At 41.4% G+C, this 22,660-nt stretch overlaps 1 protein-coding gene across 2 annotated transcripts in view; it reads left to right on the top strand.

Annotated features, from left to right (window-relative positions):
• SUPT3H (SPT3 homolog, SAGA and STAGA complex component) overlaps nt 1–22,660 on the top strand; it is an 881,555-nt gene that overhangs the window by 411,846 nt on the left and 447,049 nt on the right. For both annotated transcript variants that reach the window (XM_030198764.1, XM_030198765.1), the window contains one exon: nt 18,685–18,769. In XM_030198764.1, the coding sequence (XP_030054624.1) occupies nt 18,685–18,769 (85 nt within the window). The remainder of the gene's footprint in view (nt 1–18,684; nt 18,770–22,660) is intronic.

Here is a 22,660-nt window from a genome sequence, read left to right as displayed (position 1 = left end):
AGAGAGGAAGAGAATCATAGAGAGGAAGAGTTATTATATGTCCATTACAAGCTTTGGTTTCGTTGCAAACTTAGGGGGCAATTCTATAACTTGGTGCCTCCAGTTAGGTTCACTGATGCTGCGCTGACTGCCAATTCTATTGTGGTGTCTGTGCACCAAGATGCCATTATAGAAGTTAGTATAAACCTGAATTGGTGCACCTACATTTAGGTGTGACTATTTATGCTAGGTATAAATGGACATGCCTAAGTGCACCATATACAATGTGCGTAACTTATAGTATTCTGTGTTATAGACATATATTGAAGAGACAGCCATGCCTCTCCCATGCTCTGCCCACATGTATGTCCCCTTTCAGTTACACACTATGGCACTTACACACTATCTTATAGATTAGCATATAGTGCACTTACATACATAAATGCAATTTTCTCATCATGAGCACACGGCACACATAACTGTAGGCATCCAGTTATAGAATTGCTCTTCATGATCGTAAGCTCTCCAGGAACAGGGAAATACCTAGTATACCTGAATGTAACTTATCTTGAGCTACTACAGAAAAAGGTTTGAGCTAAAGCCAATTACATAAAACATAAAAAATGGTTGAGGCATATGTACGAAAAAGATGAAGTGTCAGTGTTTTTTTTTAATGTCTGGAACTGACCAAGGGAAAGCACAATTGTGGTTTTGTGGTGTCTGTCCAGCCTGATTGCATAAATATGACTCATTGAAAACTGCTTTGACATCTGCTGGTTAGATCTTTCCTACAGGCCAAGAGATGTAACTTTGATATATGATGAATCTACGATAAAGTTACTCAGTGGCTAAAGTAAGTTCATAGGGAAAATAGAAGGAGGAATTACTATCTAGTTTTGTATTATGAGAACTATATTAGTTCATGAATATATGGTCTTCATAGTATAAACAGCAAATAGTATTCAAATATTGCTACTGATGATTTAGGCTGCACATTTTAGTTAAGTAGCTTGAATCTACTGTGTATATTACAATGAAAGAGGAAGCAGCTGTGGTTAGCTGCCATAGTTTTCACTTCTTTCTGCAGAAACCACCATGCCAGTATCTAAACTTTCTGTATGTGGGAAAATTTGTGAAAAGGAACAAAGATAAAACCAGATCTTAAAGATTAAAAGAAAGATATGCATTTTCTTTTAATTAGGAGATGTGCCTTTGATCATATATGTGCTCAGAACCAAACTTGGTGTTTTCCATTGAGTGAAATGCGAAATTATATTGACAGTGATTTTGAGTAATCATTTTTCAAAGTAGCAGTTCATGCTACCTGGGAGTCTTAATTCATGGATCTGGGACTGGCATAAAGATGCATGATCAAATCTAACATATGTGTAGAGCAAAAAAGTACAAGCATACATAGGAGGCAGCTCTGTGGGTCCTTGAGCACCTTTTGAGCAAACTTCTTAACTTTGTCCAGGGAGGGGTTATTTGTGCTGAGTTTAGCACCCACAATCATGTCCAAAAAGGTGGCAAATATGACATGAGAATAGGTTGAAATTGAACTTATTTGGACTTCAGTGGAAACGAGTTTTCGATTTCTATTGAGAACATAACAAGAAATAATAGGCTTAAATTGTACTAGGAAGATTTAGCTAAGACATTAACAGAATTTTCCAAATGGAGAAGTAGATAAGTGCTGAAAAAAGTTATTCTGTGAGGTGGTGAAATCTGCATTGGAGGCTCTAAGGGCAGAATAGACAAATTTGTCTAAGATGCAGGCCTATTTACTAAGCTTCATTACCTATTTAATATTAGAATTACTATGGAGACCCACATAATGGTTAGTGCATGCTAATTACCATGGTAACTAATGTGGAAACCACCCATTTGGGGTAGAGACAGCACCTTATAGTTAACACATGGTTAGGGTTACCATATTTTGTCCCCTCACAAGGAGGACACGCCCCACCCCCTTCACACCCCTCCCCTTTTATGCCCTCGCTCCGCCCCCTTTCACACCCTCGCTGCACCCCCTGTCACATTTTCCCCTCCCCCCTGTCACACACCCCATCACTCCCCCTCCCCGTCACCCCCTTCCCCTTACTACTGCCCTGGTGGTCTAGTGACCTCTTTGGGGCAGGAAAGAGCCCCCTCTTTCCTGCCCGGAACGCTGCCCTGCATGCATCCTTCCTGTTCGTGATCTCGACGCTGATTCAAAATGGCCGCCCATCAGCCTGCCCGTTTGTCCAGAAATCCGGACAAATGGGCAGATTGGCAAAACCCGCCTGGTTGCTCAGACATGTCCTCAAAAAAGAGGGCATGTCCAGGTAAATCCGGACATATGGTAACCCTACACAAGGTTGTCTCTACACATTCATTGTTAATGCAGTGGATAATATTGAAGCAGTTAATGCAACCTCAAGAACTGCATCAAGTGTAATCTGCTGTTCAGTTAGGGGGTAGTTCTATAAATGGGCTTCTCCATTTAGACACCCTGAGGCTGCACAGTAGGAGCCTATTTTGTAACAGAACCAAGGCATCTAGGTTCAAGTATAGAATACAAGTGAGAATTGGTATTGGCATGCCTAACATCTAGGTGCATATACTTAAACCAGCCCTAGAGCTATGAGCACCTAAGTATGGCAGTGACACATGCAACTTAGAGTTTTCTGTAAATTATGCATGTAAGAGGAAGCCTGCCTATGTGCCTGCTGCTGTGCAAATAATACGCAAGTAAATGTTAATGCTTAGTTTATAGAATTACTTTTTAATGTGCAGTAGTGACTTTTTTTAATGCATTAAATGTATGCTAGGACTTCCAAAAATGTTGGGAATGCCTCCAACAATTAACCCAGTGGTTTTGCTGTTATAATGTGGTAACTCACAAACTCTTAACTACACTCTAGTAAATAGCAGCCATAGGGAGGAAAGTGAGAGGCAAGGTAGGAGAGGAAAGCAGAAGAGCAGTGACAGTGGTGTACCAAGGGGGGGGGGGGGGGGGGGGGTGTGTGGTCCGCCCCGGGTGCACGCCGCTGTGGGGGGTGCCACGCACCAGTCCGCTACGTTCGTTCTGTGCTCCCTCTGCCTCTGGTCCCCCCGACACAGTTCAGGGAGGGCTGGAGATCCGATGGGTCTCCAGCCCCCCTAACTCCCCCAGCATTAGCAAGGGGTCCCTGGTGGTCCACTGGGCCGCTGTCAATCCCCCAATCGCCCTACCCTCCTACCTTGAGTTGGAGGAGGGAGGTAACCTGCCTCCCTCCTCTTCCTTTGACGCCGCCGGCAAAATGGCGGCGCCCTGCCCAGTGTATCCTGGGATGCGCTGGGCGGGGCTTCACACTATATAAGGGAGTAGGGGGTGGGATAGGGGGATTGACAGCGGCCCACTGGACCATCAGGTACCCATTGCTAATACTGGGGGGGGGGGGGGGAGTTAGGGGGGCTGGAGGTCCGCCGGATCTCCAGCCCTCCCTGAGCTGTGTCGGGTGGGGGTCGGGGGGACCGGAGGTCTGCCGGATTTCCAGCCCCCCCTGTCGCTGGGGGGGGGGGGGGGTCGGGTCGTTGGTCACCCACTGGGTCACCAGGGACCTTTTAGAAATGTTGGGGGGGGGGGGGACTGGAGACCCACCGGATCTCCAGCCCTCCCTGAACCTGTCAGCCCCCATTTTGCCTTGCTTGGGGCAGGGGTAGTTGGGGTCTGGTGGTCCCATGGACCTCCAGCCCCTGTGTTTGACAGGTCTGGGCTTTTGACAGCCTAGACCTGTCAAACAAGTGTGGGGGGATTGTGCCTTCGCAAGCTCAGGCACAGTTGTCCTGCACTTTTACCCCTTGATCAGAGATGATTACGTGCTTAAATTTGCATGTCATTATCTCTGATCATAGGTGCAATAGCGCCCTGCGCTGCTCCAGCGCTATTTTTAGAGCGCTGTTTGGAACAGCATGGGGCTTTTGATCATCTGCTTGCGAATAACATGATCGCTAGACTGGCTAGAACCAGTTTAAATCAGACATTGCTAGCACGATCAGCCTTTAGCATCAGCCCCTCAGCCAGAGTACACTTGAATTCCATTAGTGCTTTTCACTTTGTGGTTGATAACAAACCGGTTTCTGTTCTTCCTTTGATAGTAAGGTTCATGAAAGGTTTATTTCACACCAAACTTCTTATCAAACCAACGCCTGTGGTTTGGGATCTCTATGCCATCCTCACAGTTCTCATGAAACTTCCTTTTGAACCACTTCATTCCTGTTCTCTAAAATTCCTCACATATAAGATAGTGTTCTTTTTACTTCTTCCATAAGAATAAGCTTCCACCTCCGAACCCACCCCAAATTCCTCCCTAAAGTAGAATCGGGGTTCCACCTCAATCAGTCCATTATTCTTCTTGTTTCATTCCTAAGCCACACTCTCATCCTGGAGAAGCAACACTGAATACCTTAGACTGCAAGTGTGCTCTAGCATATTATTTGGAGTGTACAAATGCTCATAGGAAGTTCTCCCAGCTTTTTGTGTCCTGTGACCCTAACAGAGTAGGGATACTCCTCACCAAACATACTATTTCTACTTGGTTGTCTGACTATCTCCTACATGTATACTCAGGCTGGGCTGACCTTTCATGGCCAGGTCACTGCTCACACTGTAAGAGCCATGACGTCTTCATTAGCCCATTTCCGCTCTGCCTCCATTGAAAACATTTACAAGGTGGCTACGTGGTCTTTTATCCACACTGCTCACTAGTGTCTAGAGCAGCATTCTAGATGGGATTGCCAGTTTGGACAAGCAGTCTTGCAGAATGTATTTACTACTTAAGTCAACACTGCCCTCCTGGCCTTACTTACCACCAGGCTCACTATCTACTTAATAAAAAATTCATTTATGTTGTCAGCCTGGTAGCTAGTACATCCCACATGTGAGAATATTATGCCTGCTTGTCCTTGGAGAAAGCTGTTACTTACCTGTGCAGGTGTTGTCCGAGGACAGCAGGCATATATTCTCACATCCCTCTTGCCTCCCCTTGGAGTTGTCTTAGCTTTTGTACTGTACTTCTGGTCCCACACTTGAATATTCGGCGGGAAGGCAATCACGCATACATGGTAGGGGCAGTGCCTCAAAGATTTAAAATGACAGTGCACTTGGCATTATCCGCTCCGGGTGTCATGGATGACATCACCCACATGTGAAAATATATGCCTTCTGACCTCGGAGAACACCTGCTACAAGTAAGTAACTTAGCTTTCCAGGAAGAGAGTCAGTAATAAACTGTATGTTTACTGTATTTTGTATTACCAATTGTTTGTAAACCACTTTGATGCTGAAGCATAAATGTGGTATATAAAATTAATAAATCCAATCCGTTCCAATTAGGAGGTGCTGAGAAATACGAGGAGGTAGGGAATAGTAGTGGGGTGACAGAGGAGAGAGAGGGTTGATGGTTTGTTGAAGGAATACTGTGTATTTCACAATGAAAGATTGCATTAGATTTTGCATACTGTGAAAGCAACTACCTGTAAAGAGGATCTAGGTCATAGTAGATGATGACGGCAGAAAAAGACCTGCACGGTCCATCCAGTCTGCCCTACAAGATAAACTCATATGTGCTACTTTTTCTGTATACCTTACTTTGATTTGTATCTGCCATTTTCAGGGCACAGACCGTAGTTGTCTGCCTAGCACTAGCCCCGCCTCCCAACCACCAGGCCTGCCTCCCACCACCGGCTCTGCCACTCAATCTCGGCTAAGCTTCTGAGGATCCATTCCTTCTGAACAGGATTCCTTTATGTTTCCACGCATGTTTGAATTCCGTTACCGTTTTCATCTCCACCACCTCCCGCGGGAGGGCATTCCTAGTATCCACCACTCTCTCTGTGAAAAAATACTTCCTGACATTTTGCTTGAGTCTACCCCTCTTCAATCTCATTTCATGTCCTCTAGTTCTACCGGCTTTCCATCTACGGAAAAGGTTCGTTTGCGGATTAATACCTTTCAAATGTTTGAATGTCTGTATCATATCACCCGTGTTTATGCTTTCCTCCAGGGTATACATGTTCAGGTCAGCAAGTCTCTCCTCATAAGTCTTGTAATGCAAATCCAATACCATTCTCGTAGCTTTTCTTTGCACCGCTTCAATTCTTTTTACATCCTTAGCAAGATGCAGCCTCCAAAACTGAACACAATAATCCAGGTGGGGCCTCACCAATGACCTATACAGGGGCATTAAAACCTCTTTTCTTCTGCTGGTCACACCTCTTTCTATACAGCCTAGCAACCTTCTAGCTATGGCCACTGCCTTGTCACACTGTTTTGTCGCCTTCAGATCCTCAGATACTATCACCTCAAGATCCCTCTCCCCGTCCGTACATATCAGACTCTCACCGCCTAACACATACGTCTCCCATGGATTTCTACTCCCTAAGTGCATCACTTTGCATTTCTTTGCATTGAATTTTAATTGCCAAACCATAAACCATTCTGCTAGCTTCCGCAGATCCTTTTTCATGTTTTCCACTCCCTCCCAGGTGTCCACTCACAAATCTTAGTATCATCTGCAAAAAGGCAAACTTTACCTTCTAACCCTTCGGCAATGTCACTCACAAATATATTGAACAGAATCGGCCCCTTCACCGATCCCTGAGGCACTCCACTACTCACCTTTCCCTCATCTGAGCGAATTCCATTAACCACCACCCTATCTTCAGCCTGTCAAGTTTATTCAAGAGCCTCCTGTGGGCAACCGTGTCAAAAGCTTTGCTGAAATCTAAGTAGATTATGTCTATAGCACGTCCCTGATTCAGTTCTCCGGTCACCCAGTCAAAGAATTCAATGAGATTCGTTTGGCACGATTTACCTTTGGTAAAACCATGTTGTCTCGGATCTTGCAACTTATTGGCTTCCAGGAAATTCACTATCCTTTCCTTCAGCATCGCTTCCACTACTTTTCCAATAAGCAAAGTGAGGCTTACTGGCCTGTAGTTTCCAGCTTCTTCCCTATCATCACTTTTGTGAAGAGGGACCACGTCCGCCGTTCTCCAATCCCACGGGACCTCTCTCGTCTCCAAGGATTTATTAATCAAATCTTTAAGAGGACCCACCAGAACCTCTCTGAGCTCCCTCAATATCCTGGGGTGGATCCTGTCCGGTCCCACGGCCATCATAATTGTTGAAAGCTATGAGGAAAGAGGTTTAGAGCATATAGAGATTACTGTGAGTTCATCTTTGTCAGAAGGATTTGTTTTAGGAAGCTTTTAAAAAGTCTATTGTGAAACCACTGTTGAAAAAGAGAGATTGGATGAAGAGGTTTTGGCAGACTATCAGCTATTTGCAAACATATTGTTTTGGGAAAAGTGTTGAAGGTGATAGGTAACCTTTTGGAGCAGCATGGTTGTCTACATGTATTTGTCAAATTTCTGGAAAGGATATGGAATGGAGACAGTGTTAATAGTGGTGCTGGTGTACCTGCATAAGGATAGGGATAAAGGTAGAGGGGCGGTTTTGGTGATGTTACATACTATAGATGCATTCAACCCATTGAACTCCTTCCTGTTGTGACAGTTGTGGGCAATAGGGATGGGGTGGTACTGTGTTGAAATAGATTAAATGTTTTCTGGAGATGTGCCCACAAAGCGTAGATTTGGGATATTTTCTCTCCCTTAGCATTTGGTGAGTGGAGTTCCTCAGAAATCAGTTTTGTCACCTTTTTTGTTTAATGTTTGTTTAAATCCTTTGTGTGGGCTTATTAAGTGAGCAGGGGTCAAGTGTTATATTTGTGGATGATATCCAACTTTTATTTCAACTTAAGAGTGAAGCAAGGAATCTGCCAGCTTTGAATAATCTCATGAAGTAGGTCGAGGATGGCTGTGAGTAAGTAGTGGGAAGAGATGCCTGGAAGGATCAGTGATATTGGCAGGAATATAACTACCATGGGTTAGGACTCGAGAAACCTTATGGTCAAGTTAGATACTACTTGGTCTATGGGGACACAGATCTACACTTTGGTGAATTGTATTTTTTTAAATTAAAAATGATCCAGCTGCTGTGGCTATATCTGTCACCTTGAGATTTGAGTAGAGTAATGCAAACTTTGATTATAATTAGGCTGGATTTCTGTAATTGCTTTGGATTCTCAAAGCTGAGCCTATCATATGCAGTTGGTCCAGATGAAGTGGCAAATCCCCTACAATGAAGGTCTTACATTGGCTCCTGATTGGATAAATTCTATAATGCTGACAATCATTTCTACCCTTACTATCCCCCATCCTAAGTGGTATAGAAAACGTAAGAAATGCGTTTATTATCTGTTATTTTTTGTAACTAAAACATCACATTGCCCAATTATCATATACTCAAATATCATAAAATCATGATAATAAAACAAGACAACATCAGCACTACAAATATATCCATGACGTTCACCACATTCACACAGCACACCAGGCACTCAGCCAGACAGCATGCTCAAAAGCCACAGAGTTCAAGGCTGAAATAATACTGAAGGCCAAAGCAAACAAATGAACCTTTATCAACTTTCTAAAGTGCATGGATTAGCACTGTGCTATTTGGAGGACATATTAACAAAGTACATATCAGAAAGGCTGTTCAGTAGGGGGACCAGGGACTTTTATTGATCCCAGGGTTAGGGCGGGCTTTCTTGAGTTGAGGTAAGGCAAACGGCTTTTTGGTGGCAGCACTAATGTGTTAGAATGAGTTCCTGATACCGATGTGTAACCATAGGCGGTCAGTGGCCCAACTGTTTGGGGAGGCTAAAGGGGGCGGGGTTAGGGGTGGGGCCAGGGGCAGAGCTTACATCCATAATTGTCTGACAACACACAGAAAAAAAATAAGTAAAAATAAAATAGTCACAATTAATACCTTTTATTAAATTTAGATATTGGATATATATCATATGTCAAAGAATAAAGTGGTTGCTCAAAGCATATACTAACCACAATATCTCAACTGCAAAACACTATGCACAACTTTGTGCAAAAACACACTCAGAACCTTACTGTACCATAAATATTACACTGAGCAGACCCTAATACACCAATATACCACCCATACGGAAAATGCAGACCGTCAACAATATGAAACAAGGGATCATAATATCACAATTCTCATGTAGAGCCACAAAGCACCCTTTTAAGGTGGATAGTGTTCACAATGAGCTCCTTTTATTAACGACCATATGTAGATCCTTCAAGAGGTAGTGTGTCATGATTTAGCTTTACACCCTTTCTGATGTTTTGGTGCCACCTCAGTAAAGCCAAAACACAATCTCTCCACTGCAAAACACTGTACACAAACTTGTGCAAAAACTCACTGTAATGGAAGTGAATTTTAAAAGATTGTTTTTCAACTCTGTCTTCAACCGAAAGTAACTTTTCTTGTAAATACAAAAATAAGTTGGAATGCAGAAGATAAGACAGCTCTAACTAATTTGGTATGCAAAGGGGAGGATGGCGCTTGCTTCCCAGGTCCTGCCTGGCCACCTGGAGTTGGGAAGACATGTGACCACGTTCCCACAGTAAGCATTCTGTAATTTTCCTTAGAAGCATTCAGTAACTTTTCGTAGCTCTGAACATGAGCTCAGAGCCTAATAAAAAGGGAGGGCTTGTCACTGCGCAGAGGGTCTGTTCCTGGACCAAAAAGCTCCTGGCTTTCGCTGTAACGGGCCCCCCCAGCTGATGATAAGAGCCTGGATGATGGAGACCAGTGATGTTGTATGTATAGTGTATGTATTGCTTCTTTTCCTGGTTAAGAACTCTTGGCATTGCTTAGATGTAGAGACCAGTGATGTAATGATTGTTTATACAGCTAATCATTGTGTGTATATGTGCTAATCATTGTATATATCCTAATCATTGTAGAATTTAGCTCCACTAATAAAGGTTTTCATTTACTTATCATGAATCCAAAAGAATCCACAGTAGTCTGTGTCAGTGAGACAGGCTGTAAATCCATAGCAGTTCACACACTCATAACCTTACCAAACCATAACAGCACTAATTCCAAGGACAGGATGAGCTACAACCTTATGCGTGGAAAGGCAGCACTATAATTACACTGGGCTCTAAAACACCAGTACACTACCTAGTGAAACAAAAAAACAAAACAAAAAGGGCTTCAAATACTACACACTAGCAGAATACTGCATCTTGATCACACATGAAAAACACATGACACAACAGATATGATGGCAAAATACTGATCTGGAAAGTTACCTGAAGAAGTCAGACTCAGCATGCAGCAATACTAGAAAAATTGAAACTTACATGCAAAATATCACAGATGCACATTTCCAAAAGCTGACATATTCCAATTAATAAATTCTGAATAAAAAAATGTTTTGTACCTTTGCTGTCTGAGCTTTTCCAGATATTGTCACCTGTCTTTCTCTTTCTGCAATCTTTTGTAGTTTATAAAGGGTAATCTCATTTTCCTTACCTTTTCAGCTACTACATTTGAGAACCAAAGCGGCCTCCTTTTCCTCTTTCTTTTATTTACTTTCCTTACAAAAAAGTTTGTTGCCCTTATAGCTCCTTTCAGTTTACCCACTGCTTTTCAACTTCTTCCAGAAGCTTCCTTCCAGACAACAATTTCTTGAGGTAATTCCCCATCTGAATAAAGTTAGTTTTTTTTTAAATCTAGAACCTTAACTTTTGAATGAGCTCTCTCTACACTTATCTTAATATTAAATCACACTATCTGGTGATCTTTGGATGCCAGATGATCACCTACTGAAACAGAAACACTCTCCACATTTCTAAGCAACTGTACGAATGGTTCCCCCTGTAGAGAATCCAGGATCTCCCTGCTACTAAAAGACCCTGCAGTAGGGATACCCCAATCAACATCTGGTATACTAAAATCACCTATTAGTAGTAATTCCCCTTTCACAGCTATATTTTGAATGCCTTCAATTAAATTTCTATCCATTTCTTCTGTCTGTGAAGGAGGCCTGTATATCACACCAGTATAAATACATTTGTTATTACCTATTTCCAGATTGACTCTGCCTCTTCCTTACCCTGTAGGTCCTGCAATTGTGTGTTTTAATATAATCTTTAACATATAATGGCACTCCTCTCCCTTTCTTCCTACCCTGTCTTTCCTGAACAAATTATAGCCTGGTATAACTGTATCCCAGTCATGGTTCTCTGTGAACCATGTCTCTGTGATCGCCACTAAATCCAAATAAGCCTCTTCCATCACAGCTTCAAGATCTAAAACCTTATTTCCCATATTTCAGGCATTAGTATATACTGCTTTCCAGACATTGCCCCTTTTCCCATTTCTGTAGAGGTTTTTAATGCTTTGCTTACCTGAGGGCTTGTACTTACCTGGGGGCTTTGATCACCCTGCCTCGTTTAAAACCCTCTTCAGTAGGTTGGCTAGTCTGCTGCTGAATACACTTCTTCCCTTCTTTGATAGATGAACACTATCTCTGCTCAGCAGCCCTTGATGAACATTTTTGAGGTCTTATTCGATTGCCAGCAGCAACAATTTGCAACAATTTGGAATTTTTATTTTGACTAATTTTAGCTTTGCTTCCTTAATGGCATTGCTACTTTTTTCTTGTATATGTCTCCATTATTCCTCTTTTTAAAGGGGATACCATCTCATATTTATTTCAGTACCTGCAATTCTCAGGGCATTAATCTTGACAACATTACTCTTGTGTCTCAGTTCCTCTCTGTTTCCATGTGTCTTAACAGTAGAGACTTGCCTCTAAATTATCCATTTGCCACAATCTGTTATACAGTTTCTTAACTGTGTGTACACTATCTCCAGAACTATGTATGGTGTAGCATATATATCTATGCTCAGCTACAGAGGAAAGTAGCTTATGGCCTTCCTTATCAAGTCGCGCAAGCGGTTCCCGAATGGCAATGCCAACACAGCCCAATCAATGTGAACGAGCTGTGTCGGCATTACACAGCGGAAGCCACCAGCACAATTTGAGTGGAGTGGCCTAGTGGTTAGGGTGGTGGACTTTGGTCCTGAGGAACTGAGTTCGATTCCCACTTCAGGCACAGGCAGCTCCTTGTGACTCTGGGCAAGTCACTTAACCCTCCATTGCCCCATGTAAGCCGCATTGAGCCTGCCATGAGTGGGAAAACGTGGGGTACAAATGTAACAAAAATAAGATAAAAGAGGCCCTTAGGGCCCCTTTACCAAGCTGCAGAAAAAGGGGGCTGGCGCTGGCATCGGCATGTGTTTTACACGTGCGCTGAGGCTCCCTTTTACTGCAGCTGGTATTTCATGGGGGAGCCCTTATCACCACCCATTGAGGTGACGGTAAGTGCTCCCGCGTTAACCTGGTGGTAACTGGGGACCGCGCAGCACTGCCCAATTACCGCAGGGTACACTCCAGTGCTACAAAAATAAATACATTTTTGTAGCGCCAGAAATCATGGTGCATTAGGGGTGGGAAGTACCGCCGGGCTGCTGCGGTAGCCCAGCAGTACTTCCTGTAGAGCGAGCGGTAAGCCTGCGTTGGGCTTACCGCTTCTTAGTAAATGGAGCCCTAAGTCTCTTCATATGCCTCATACTAATTCAGGAATTCTTTAAAGCAAATTTGTAATCAAATAAGTTGTCATTTTTCAAGATGGTACTGCTGAGTCAAGAGCAACCACACATACCTCCTTCCCTTCCTAGTATACTGTGGGGTAACCTGCCAAGGTTTGAGGAGGAGAAGTGAGCCAGACACTTGGAAATCAGTTTTTCAGATGAGGTGGAGCTTGGCATAGATTATTTGTTTTACAATTCTACCTGGCATTGGGCTAGAGGTGACTTTGGTGGCCTACTGACCCAGCAAGGGTTTAAAGCCTCCTCCAAGGGTGGGGGTGGGGTCACTGATATGTGCTGTGCAGCTCTATGAAGGGTTCATTGCAACACATAATGTCACATTTTAGAATTAAATGCACATTACTACAGCTGGGAATATGCAATATATTCATTTTATTTCTCATGAAAAGTTTCTGTGGATTCAAATGCACCAGAAATATATTAGTAAATTTTCATGGAAAATGGTTAAACTGCACAATTTTTCATGGGTTGGTAGTTTGGCCTCTTAAACTTTATTCATTCTCTTTTTATTACTTTTCATTTTTATAATTTTGTTTACTTCTCTGTGATCTTGCTTTTCTTTTCCTTGATGCTTTATAGATGTTCCATTGTACTCTTCATGCAGTAAATGCCAGGTTATTAGCATTATTCAATTTCCTGAATTTGCTTCCACAAGCGATGTAGAAAATTGCTTAGTAGAAAATGTTACCACAGGTTTAGCTTTCTGCATTTTCTCATGCTAGTAAAGATTTAATTTCCTTGGCCACCTCAACAAATGGATCTCAAAAGATCCTTATATTACACTGTTTCTTTATTATTGCTTCTTGTGATGTGTTTTATAAATGCGTGCAGTGGTATGATGGTAGAAGGTCATGTTTTGTCTCCATGGGTATTGACGTTTATTGGATTTCCAGTATTTCTTTAGGCAGTGGCATACAAATTGATCAGCTGGAACTCAACTTTTCATTTTTTTCTGCTATCCCAAGTATTATTAAATTAGTAGCTGAGAGGGGAGTGCTGGGGCCAAGATGGCAGTGTACTGAGACGCTGTGAAGCAACTCTGACATTGTCTAGAGAAAATATGCATCGAGCAGAGGTGTTTCCCTGTTTTAATATGAGGAATCAAAAGGGTACAGCCAAGACCTACTCCTCTGGATTGGATAGTACTCCGGTGGGGAGGCACCAGATTCTCCACATATTCATGAGGGCTCCCATGGTGTCGTCTTCATCTTTAGTCATGCCTGAGTTGTCAAGTGGCAGCAAGGAGCTCTGTTGAGCAGCCAGCATACGTCAACCCGGAACTGTGATATGTGGAGGTGATTGACCGGGTGGTGTATCGATGGTGATCCAAACACCAACTCATCTTCCAGAGTGGGGCCTCAATGGCTACTTCATCTCCGGTGAAAAAAGGAGTTTGGAAGGAATTGTTGCTACAAGACCAGATATTGATCCTGCTAAACAGTTTGGCTTGATTGGGATTTCTAAACGTTACTTTAGTTGGACACGCTTTAGGAGGCTATTCAGGGAGTTAATAATTCCCTTTCTGTGGTGGTAAATAAGTTGATGGATGACTGTTCTAAAGTATCACACAGGCTGGAAGACCAAGTTCAAAAGGTAGATCTACAGTCCACCAGAATTTGGGCAATTGAAAATAAAATTATGGAACTACAGGAAATGAGATTAATTAAGATAAAGGAGGGAGACTTTCTAAATTAGATGGTTAAATTTATGGAAAATCAGATAAGAGAAAAAACAAGTTGCATTTTCTGAACTTTCCCAAATTTCTTTTATTTGGTACACTTGATATGATGCAAAAATATCATATGGAAATACTGGGGGTTTCTCCTGAAAATTTTCCTCCTTTCCTAAGAGCACAATATATTACCAACAAATTGAAGCAGTCTACTGAGGATAATCCCCATTGAGTCTTCTCTTTTAGATCTAACTGATTTTCTTGAATCATTCCTGGAATTGGTAATACAAAGGGCAGCGTTGGTGGCTACATTTGGCTTGGAATTCGACCAGAACTCGGTGCTTTATTTATGTTTTAATTGTTTAATTGAACAGTTTACAGCAGGGTTGTGGAGTTTGAGTCATAACAAATTTTGGGTGGAGTCGGAGTTTGGTAAAATGTATCGACTCTGACTCCAGCTACAAAATAAAAAATCATTATAATATATGGTAAATTTATCATTTATAATTGTGTATATATATGTATTTGTATATGTGTGTATATGTGTGTGTATATATATATATATATATATATATATATAATTTACCAGTACTTGAGATCCAGAACAGAGATATCTAGCTATATCTGTATAGATAGATACAGATATATGTATTTGTCCTGGATCTCAAGTACTGGTAAATATAAGTTAAATTTACTTGAGCTTTAAATTCAGAACAAAAAGCTTAAAGCCTAATATCAGTATGAAGTGGAGTTGAAGGTTTGGTGTACTGACTCCACAACCCTGGTTTATGGGATTTATTTATTTATTTTTCTTACATTTGTACCCCGCGCTTTCCCACTCATGGCAGGCTCAATGCGGCTTACATATACAGGTACTTATTTGTACCTGGGGCAATGGAGGGTTAAGTGACTTGCCCAGAGTCACAAGGAGCTGCCTGTGCCTGAAGTGGGAATCAAACTCAGTTCCCCAGGACCAGAGTCCACCACCCTAACCACTAGGCCACTCCCATATTCGTATATTTTCTGACTTGTCATGGATGGCACTGAACAGGAGACAGGACTTTTTGGCTATGAAGCCTCGAGTTCTAGTCCTCGAAGCGACATTTTTGCAAAACTTTCCTTGTGTATGTTTGGTAGTTTTGGTAGTGCTTAAGAGTAGTACATTTATGTTTTTTGATCCTAAGCAGCTCAATAGTTTTTTGAGGGCTAGGGAAGGTATGTAATTGTACCTTCAATCTTCCAAAGATTGGATCTCACTGTTAAGTCTGGCTTTCTGAAGAGCTTAAGCTAGCATTTCTAAGTGTTTTTTTCTTTTCTTTTTAGCTTATATTTCCTCTCCTGCCTCATAATTATTGTGGTTGATCATTTTATTATATATGTCCTTAATTGTGTCTAATGCTCTTTGCTTTCAAAACATTTTTGTGAGGCATTTCCTTTGTCACTGTAGTTGTGATATTTTGAAATCTTGAAAAAAAAGTTAGTTACTGGGGCCCATTGAAGATTTGATGGAGCATTACATGCTAACCCTCTGTATCCCGACCCCAGAACAGTTTTCCTCTATCCCAGGCTGACCCAGCTTGATCCCAACACTTTTACACCCTCCCTCCCAGTCTTCCTCCTGTTGCCCAACTGAAGCTGAGCACTGTTCTTTTTTCCTCACGTTTGTGTGTATGTTTAGGATCGTCACTGTAACTGGAGCCTCCTTTTGTAAGACAGTTTTCAAAATATGATTCCATTCAGTCAATTGATTATTAGGTACCAGAGTATCAAAATTCTCTGGAAAATGGTAAGATATCACTTTTAACTCATCTGATTCCAGCTTCTTGAAAAACCTAGTAGAGATCTCATATTTAGCTCAAAAATGGAATAGAAAATTCATAGCTCAAATCCCAATGATCTGCTCAAGGATGAGTATTAGCCAAAATTTTAATCAAAAGTCCCTGAGAAATAAACACCAGATGTGTTACATGACCAGCCTCATGAGTTGCTTCTGTCATCATTTTGTGAAAACTTGATCTAGAGCAGCCATTCCCAACCCATTCCTCATGGCACACCTAGTCTTGTCGGGTTTTCAGGATATCCACAATGAATATACATGAGAGAGATTTGCATGCAGTTGAGGTGCACATTGTTATAGCAAGATGTACGCCCAAATCCAAATTAGTGCTGATTAATTCCAATTAGCACCCAACTGGCTCAACCAATTTAGTTGGGCACACGAATCGGCACCCAATTTTGGGCACCATATATAGAATCAGAGGGCATGTGTATATTGCAAGGATATGTGGTTTGTGCAGGGCTTGGGCAGAACCAAATCTACACAGGTATTTTCTAATTCAAAAAGGGAATGTGCCTGGATGTACCAATATATCAGGATTTACAGCTGTTCCCTTGCATCTGTAGATTTGTAAAAAGTGCTCACTTGGACCAGCCTTTTAGAGAAGGGACTAAGGGAGTTCTCCCCCTTGAATTCCCATTGCTTATTTCCAGCTCCAAAATTAAAATAAAAAAGAATTGCAGCCTTTGCTTTTACTTAGCAGCATGCACACATCTAAATTTGGAAAACTGCAGGCATACATGTGTGTGTTGTACACATGTAACTTATAAGTCACTGAGTTCCTCCATTCAGTTTTTCAACATATGTCTTTGTAAAATGGCTGCTCTCACTTCACAGACACTTAACACTCTTGTATATATTTTAGAAAATGCTGTACGCCAGTAGATCCTTTCCTAAAACATTACTGGAATTGAATGCACCACTATGTTCTGTCTAAAACTGTGATGAAAATCTTTTGGACCTTTGACTGGTGCTCAAATGCAATCATGCATAATTATTCTGCAGGGAGTTTTACTTGTTTTCTAATTAATTTTGTTCAGGAAACTAGACATTCAGTTACTCTTTTACACAGTGAGTCTGAGTTAGTTTTATTGTACATTATTCTATCTCATGAAACATGGAATTGTTTAATTTATGTTCTTTGTATTGCATAAGGAAAAATAATGCAGGCAGAAATCTTTAAATAAAATAAGTGTATCATTTTAATAACTTAAAATTATTATCAAAGCTTTTCTCGGCACCATATTGTCTAGAGTGAAGATATATATGTAGTAGTTTTCAAAAGTATGTGGGGTAGTTGCAAAGTCAATGGATATTCTTACCTGAAGGCTTTGTATGAACTCCCAAAGGGAATATACGAACCTAATTCACTTTGAAATTGGCTCAGTGAAAAAGCACCTGTAAAGATTTGTATCTGCCTTATTTGCAGACATCTGTTTTCCTTTAAATCAACTGCTTCACTTTGAAAAGACTGTCTAAATCCAATTTTGGACATTTAGCGAAAAATCTCCAGAAGAGAACCTGTCCATTTTCAAAACTTAAAAACATCCAACTTTGTGTTTTGAAAATGGCCATTTGTTAGATGCACCGAGCACAAAACCTTCTATCTATAAGAACCATTTTCGAAAAAGAAAAAAAAGTCCAAGGGAAAAACGCACAAAAACGAGCCTTTGAGATATATGGGGGGGGGGGGGGGGGGGGCAATATTCTTAGTAGACTAGCCACACAGGCATCCCAGCAGAGCAGTGGGGCACCCTAGGGGGCACTGCAGTGGACGTCACATAAAAGGTCCCAGGTACACATCTCACCATTATCCCCTTATATTGTATGGTGATCCCTCCAAACCCCACCAGAAACCTACTGTACACCACTACAATAGCCCTTATGTCTGCTGGTGGATACAATAGATTTTTGGTGGGTTTTGGAGGGTTCACTATCCACCACAAGTGTATCATTTAGAGTGGGATATGGGCCTGGGTCCTTTCTCTACTGTCCAATGCACTGATCACTAGGTTACTCCAGGGACCTGCTTGCTGCTCTAATAGGACTGGCCATAACGTTTGAAGCTGTCATAGAGGCTGGTATATACAGTTTCTTTCACATCTTTGGGGTGGGTGGGAGGGGTCACTGACCACTGGGGGGGGGGGGAGTAAGGGGGGTTATGCTTTAATCCCTCCAGTGTCATCTTGTCATTTATCACCTTTCTGTGACTTATACATGATTGAAACAGGTCTAGATCAAAATATCTTTTAGCCCTGGATGTTTTTGCTTTTTTTCCACTGTGGCAGAAAAATGTCCCAAGTTTTGGGAACGTCCAAATCCCAACCCCCAAAATCCCCAACACACCCCCTTGTGATTTGGATGCACTACAGCGAAAAACTGAGTTTCAAAAATTGTGATTTGGACATTTTTGAGACTTTCTTTTTTGAAGATGAGCCCCATTATGTGCTTACTTTCAGCTACTTGCTGAGCAAGCACTTTCAAAAGCCCTTCTACCTGGATAAAAAGGATTTGAAAGTTGCCCTTTTCATATCTCCAGAGGTCCATTCAGTTACACTTTGCCACAATTAAATTTGTTTTCTTGATTCATTTTCTGATCACATACTATGTGTGTTCCAGGTTCTCTTTAGGAGATGTGCGCAGGCCTCTTCATGAAACAGCAGTGCTAGTAGAAGACATTGTCCATACCCAGCTGATTCATTTGGTAAGAACTGTTTCGTTATTTGAAAAAACATGTTTTGAAAATATATTGTTCTTTGGCTTCTTTCACAGCAGTTAAATCTGAGATCTGTGACCATATCTGGGAAAAGGTTGCTTAAGTCACCAGAAACAAAAAAATAAGGTTTTAATGAATTTTTGTTAGGGTAATTCCCCCCACCCCCCATCTGTTTATGTGCGTGTGTGTGGGGGGGGGGGGGGGGAATTACAAAAGTTCAAATATGTAACTTTTTCATATTGCTTATGGACCCATGACAACATGATGTGAAAAACTGGCCATTCTCAACGTTTTGAATGTGCTACTTTAGTCATCTTTTCTCAGAGATGGTTCCAATTGATCTATTCAGAAAATGCCCACTAAATACAACGTATTATAAGTAATCCAATATTCCTACACAGCTTGGTGAATGATTACTGTATTATATATTTTTTCTTTTTTTCTTTTTCTTCAGACCATCAGAGGTAGACCCAAAGTCACTTGTTATTCACCATATCACTATTTATATCGTGATATAATCATCATCGGTCACTGATGTTTATATATTCATAGCATTCATATATTTTGACAAATTTTTATATGTTCAGAAATCTCTTATATATCCATAAGGAAATGAAATGAAATTCTTTACTTAGCTATATAAATCTTGATATCAAGTTATGCCCCTGTATGTCTTGGATCGAGTATCCACTATTCAAACCCCCTCAACCTGACGGCGGTCCCGATGGGGACCCATTTCGCCAATGGCTGCTTCTGGAGATCATGCCGTGCTAATGCCTATAAACAAAGAATCAAATCAGTGAAATATAATGCTGAAATATTCCAGTGCTTCTAACAAAACCACATACATGCTCTTTCCACTTGGACAGGCTCTGATTTATTGACAAGTGTGAAACACGGCATTCACCTAAAAAAGACGCCACTGTGTGGTGAGCCAATCATCAAACAATGATGTCGTGGTAAAATCAACCAATCAAAGTCCAAAGTTAAAAAAAATGCAGTCCATTGTAATGCGGTGTTTAAACCCTTTGGTTCAAAAGATTTCAGACTTAAAATCCAGCATTGTCTCTATCACCATCTCGTAATTCCTTACAGTGGGCCACTAATGGTGCTGTACATTTGCTGTTTGTAATACAAGATCTGTGTTCACCTAACTGAGTAGAAAAGTAACGGGTGTTTTTTCTCACGTGTGCAAGGACATTTCAAAACATATGTAATATGGTCTGAATTGTAGTAAATTGTAACTTGTAAACTTTACCGTCAGCTGTCCCTGTGTTTTTTTTTTTTTTCCCCCTTGAACAGGTTTTTTTTTTTTTTTTTTAGAAAATAGTCCAAAAAGATAGACACACAGAGCACAAAACATTTAGCAAATGGCCAAGAGATCTTTTTCTGGTTCGAAATTCACTATGTTCGCCACTTGGTTTTTGGACATTTTCAGCAAAACGTCCCAAATCAGATTTAGATATCATATCGAAAATTCCCCTCCACAAGATCATTTATAAACAGCAAAAATAGCTCATCCAGTATGGATTTGTTTACTTGGTAGGTGTGAATATATAAACTTTCTTAAATGCAACCAACATTAACTCCGGTTTTGCCTGTCTTCCACTGTGCCTTGCAACTCTCTCCTCATGACCAAAATCCATCACAGTATTGGCCTCCTACTGCTTTTTGGATCCCTGATATAATTACACTTTAACACCTGTCTTTTCTTTTTGCTGCCAGCATACAAGACCTACAAAGTTTTTTCTTTCTTCTGTGAAGAGCATGGGTAAAGTAAAAGAAATGAGAGAAATGAGGGGGAGGGGTGAAGGAAGAGCTGGGCTATTGAGAGCACATGGTTCTACACTAAAGACAGCTAGAGCTGCGCACAGGTCTGAGCAGAAGTAAACAGTATCGGAACACATCTGTACATAATAACTATGACAAAACCTTTATGTACAGAATAGCATTCTAGCAAAAGCACAGATGTGTGCCGATAAAAGTTTTTCTGGTCAGATCTGTATGCTGCTGTAGCTACCCTTAGCACAGAACCATCTGTATGTGCATCCAGTGTGCTCTCCCAGGTTAGCACACAGTTTTGCGCAGGGCTTATTTGCATGTTTGGTTAATGCATTGTTAATGTTTTTGTTAGGAAGCTATGCACTAAGCTGTTAGTGCAGGCTATAATGCAGGTCTGTATGTTTGCTCCTTTTAGCAGCTGAAAGAGAAACAGAACTGGGGCTTTGAGACGCTGCCTAGCAGTTTGATTGCTTGGTTACACAGCAGTCTGCTCAAAATCTAATTGATTTTCAGTGACCTTGATACCAAACCAGGAATGCAAAATACTAATTATTAGCTTCGTTATGTGTGTGGTGTATGTTCAGTGGGGGTTAAAGGTACTGGTACTCATACAGTGCTAACCTTAAGAGCGGGTCACTTTATATGACTCCGCTCCTACAGTAGATACAGTCCTCACAAGATAATCTTTCAGCGAAATCAAGTATGGAATACTTTAAGCAAGCTGAAGTTTCAACAAATTTCAACTCCAATACTGTGAAAATAAAATCTAATCACCATGAGCCAATCCAGTCTGAAGTGAATCAAGTTTATATAGTGGAGAAAAGGACCTCAGTAGTCTACACGTGGCAGCAGAACGGATATTATTCTCAATGCCAGATTCTTCAAGACTCCATTATTATCATCGGTCAAAAAACTCCACTTGTTTATTTATTGAATCAATAATCACTCCATAAATCTTGTTGATATCTATATAAATCTCACCTGGAACATTCTGAAGCTCACTCTGTGGGAGGGAAACACTGAAGCCCTGCAGTGTTGGTAGGCTAGGCTGTCAGCAACACTCACTCCACTCACACTCACTGTCAGTCATAGACCTGCCCTCAGCCACGCCCCATCCGCACATAATTCGCAACCCCAATGTTCTAAATGAAGCCAACACCGGAAGTTGAGGCGTGGCGATATCCCCTTTGCCCATGAGTGTTTGCCCCGCCCTCGCGTTACTACGTGATGATGACGAGGGTGGAGCACTGACACTCGACGAAACGCCAACGGACTACCCTTCTGCAACCCTGTCAACCCCCCCTTCTCGGCGAAAACCGTCCCCCGCCGCCATCCACTACCTGTGCTGACAGGGGACCCCAACCCCCGTCAGCCGAAGTCCTGTGCTGGCCTTCGCCGCGTTCCTTTTTCAATGATGTTCGGTTCAAGTTCCTCCGCGTGCATCTGACGAGACGCTTCTCTGTTTTGATTTTGTTTCAAATATTGTTTTACGCTACAACATCAGCAAAGAGATACATATATTCCCTCTACCATTTGGATAATATAAGAAATCAGCATACAGTGAGAAGACTCCTGACGCAGGCCTGTACGGCCGAAACACAGCTGTGTCGAGTCCTTTTCTCCCTGATATTCATTGATAATAAAGTTTGTTTTTTAATTCTCACAACCAAAGAGCCGCTTTTTTTATTTTTTTTTATATACAAATTTGAAGATTCTTATCATTTTTTCATTATTTTTTCATGGTTTTTATTTTTTTATTTGACGTTTTGCTAGTCATCTTCGCTGTTTTGTTTGTTACTGATGAGAATAACCCATAGATAAGGATGACCCTGGTTTATTGATGGGGTTTTGGAGTCAAGATTTCTCGACTTGTACACGAGTATATATGGTAAGTTATTTTGCTGGAGGGAGATGGGGAAGCAGGAAGGAGTTGTGGCTTATGTAATGCCATGGTCTGAAACTTTTCCTAAAAATTGTTGTTCTGACAGCTCTGTAATGGAGAGGACTTACAGTCAGGTTTCAAACTGAAAGAGGAATTGAGATGAATATAATTTCCTTTTCTTTACAAAACTAAAACAATCACCTCCCTCCCCCCCC

The sequence above is a fragment of the Microcaecilia unicolor genome, chromosome 3, assembly GCF_901765095.1.
Source record: "Microcaecilia unicolor chromosome 3, aMicUni1.1, whole genome shotgun sequence".
Lineage (NCBI taxonomy): Eukaryota > Metazoa > Chordata > Amphibia > Gymnophiona > Siphonopidae > Microcaecilia > Microcaecilia unicolor.
Note: the sequence above shows the minus strand (reverse complement) of the source record. Positions and strands in the feature narration are given on the sequence as shown.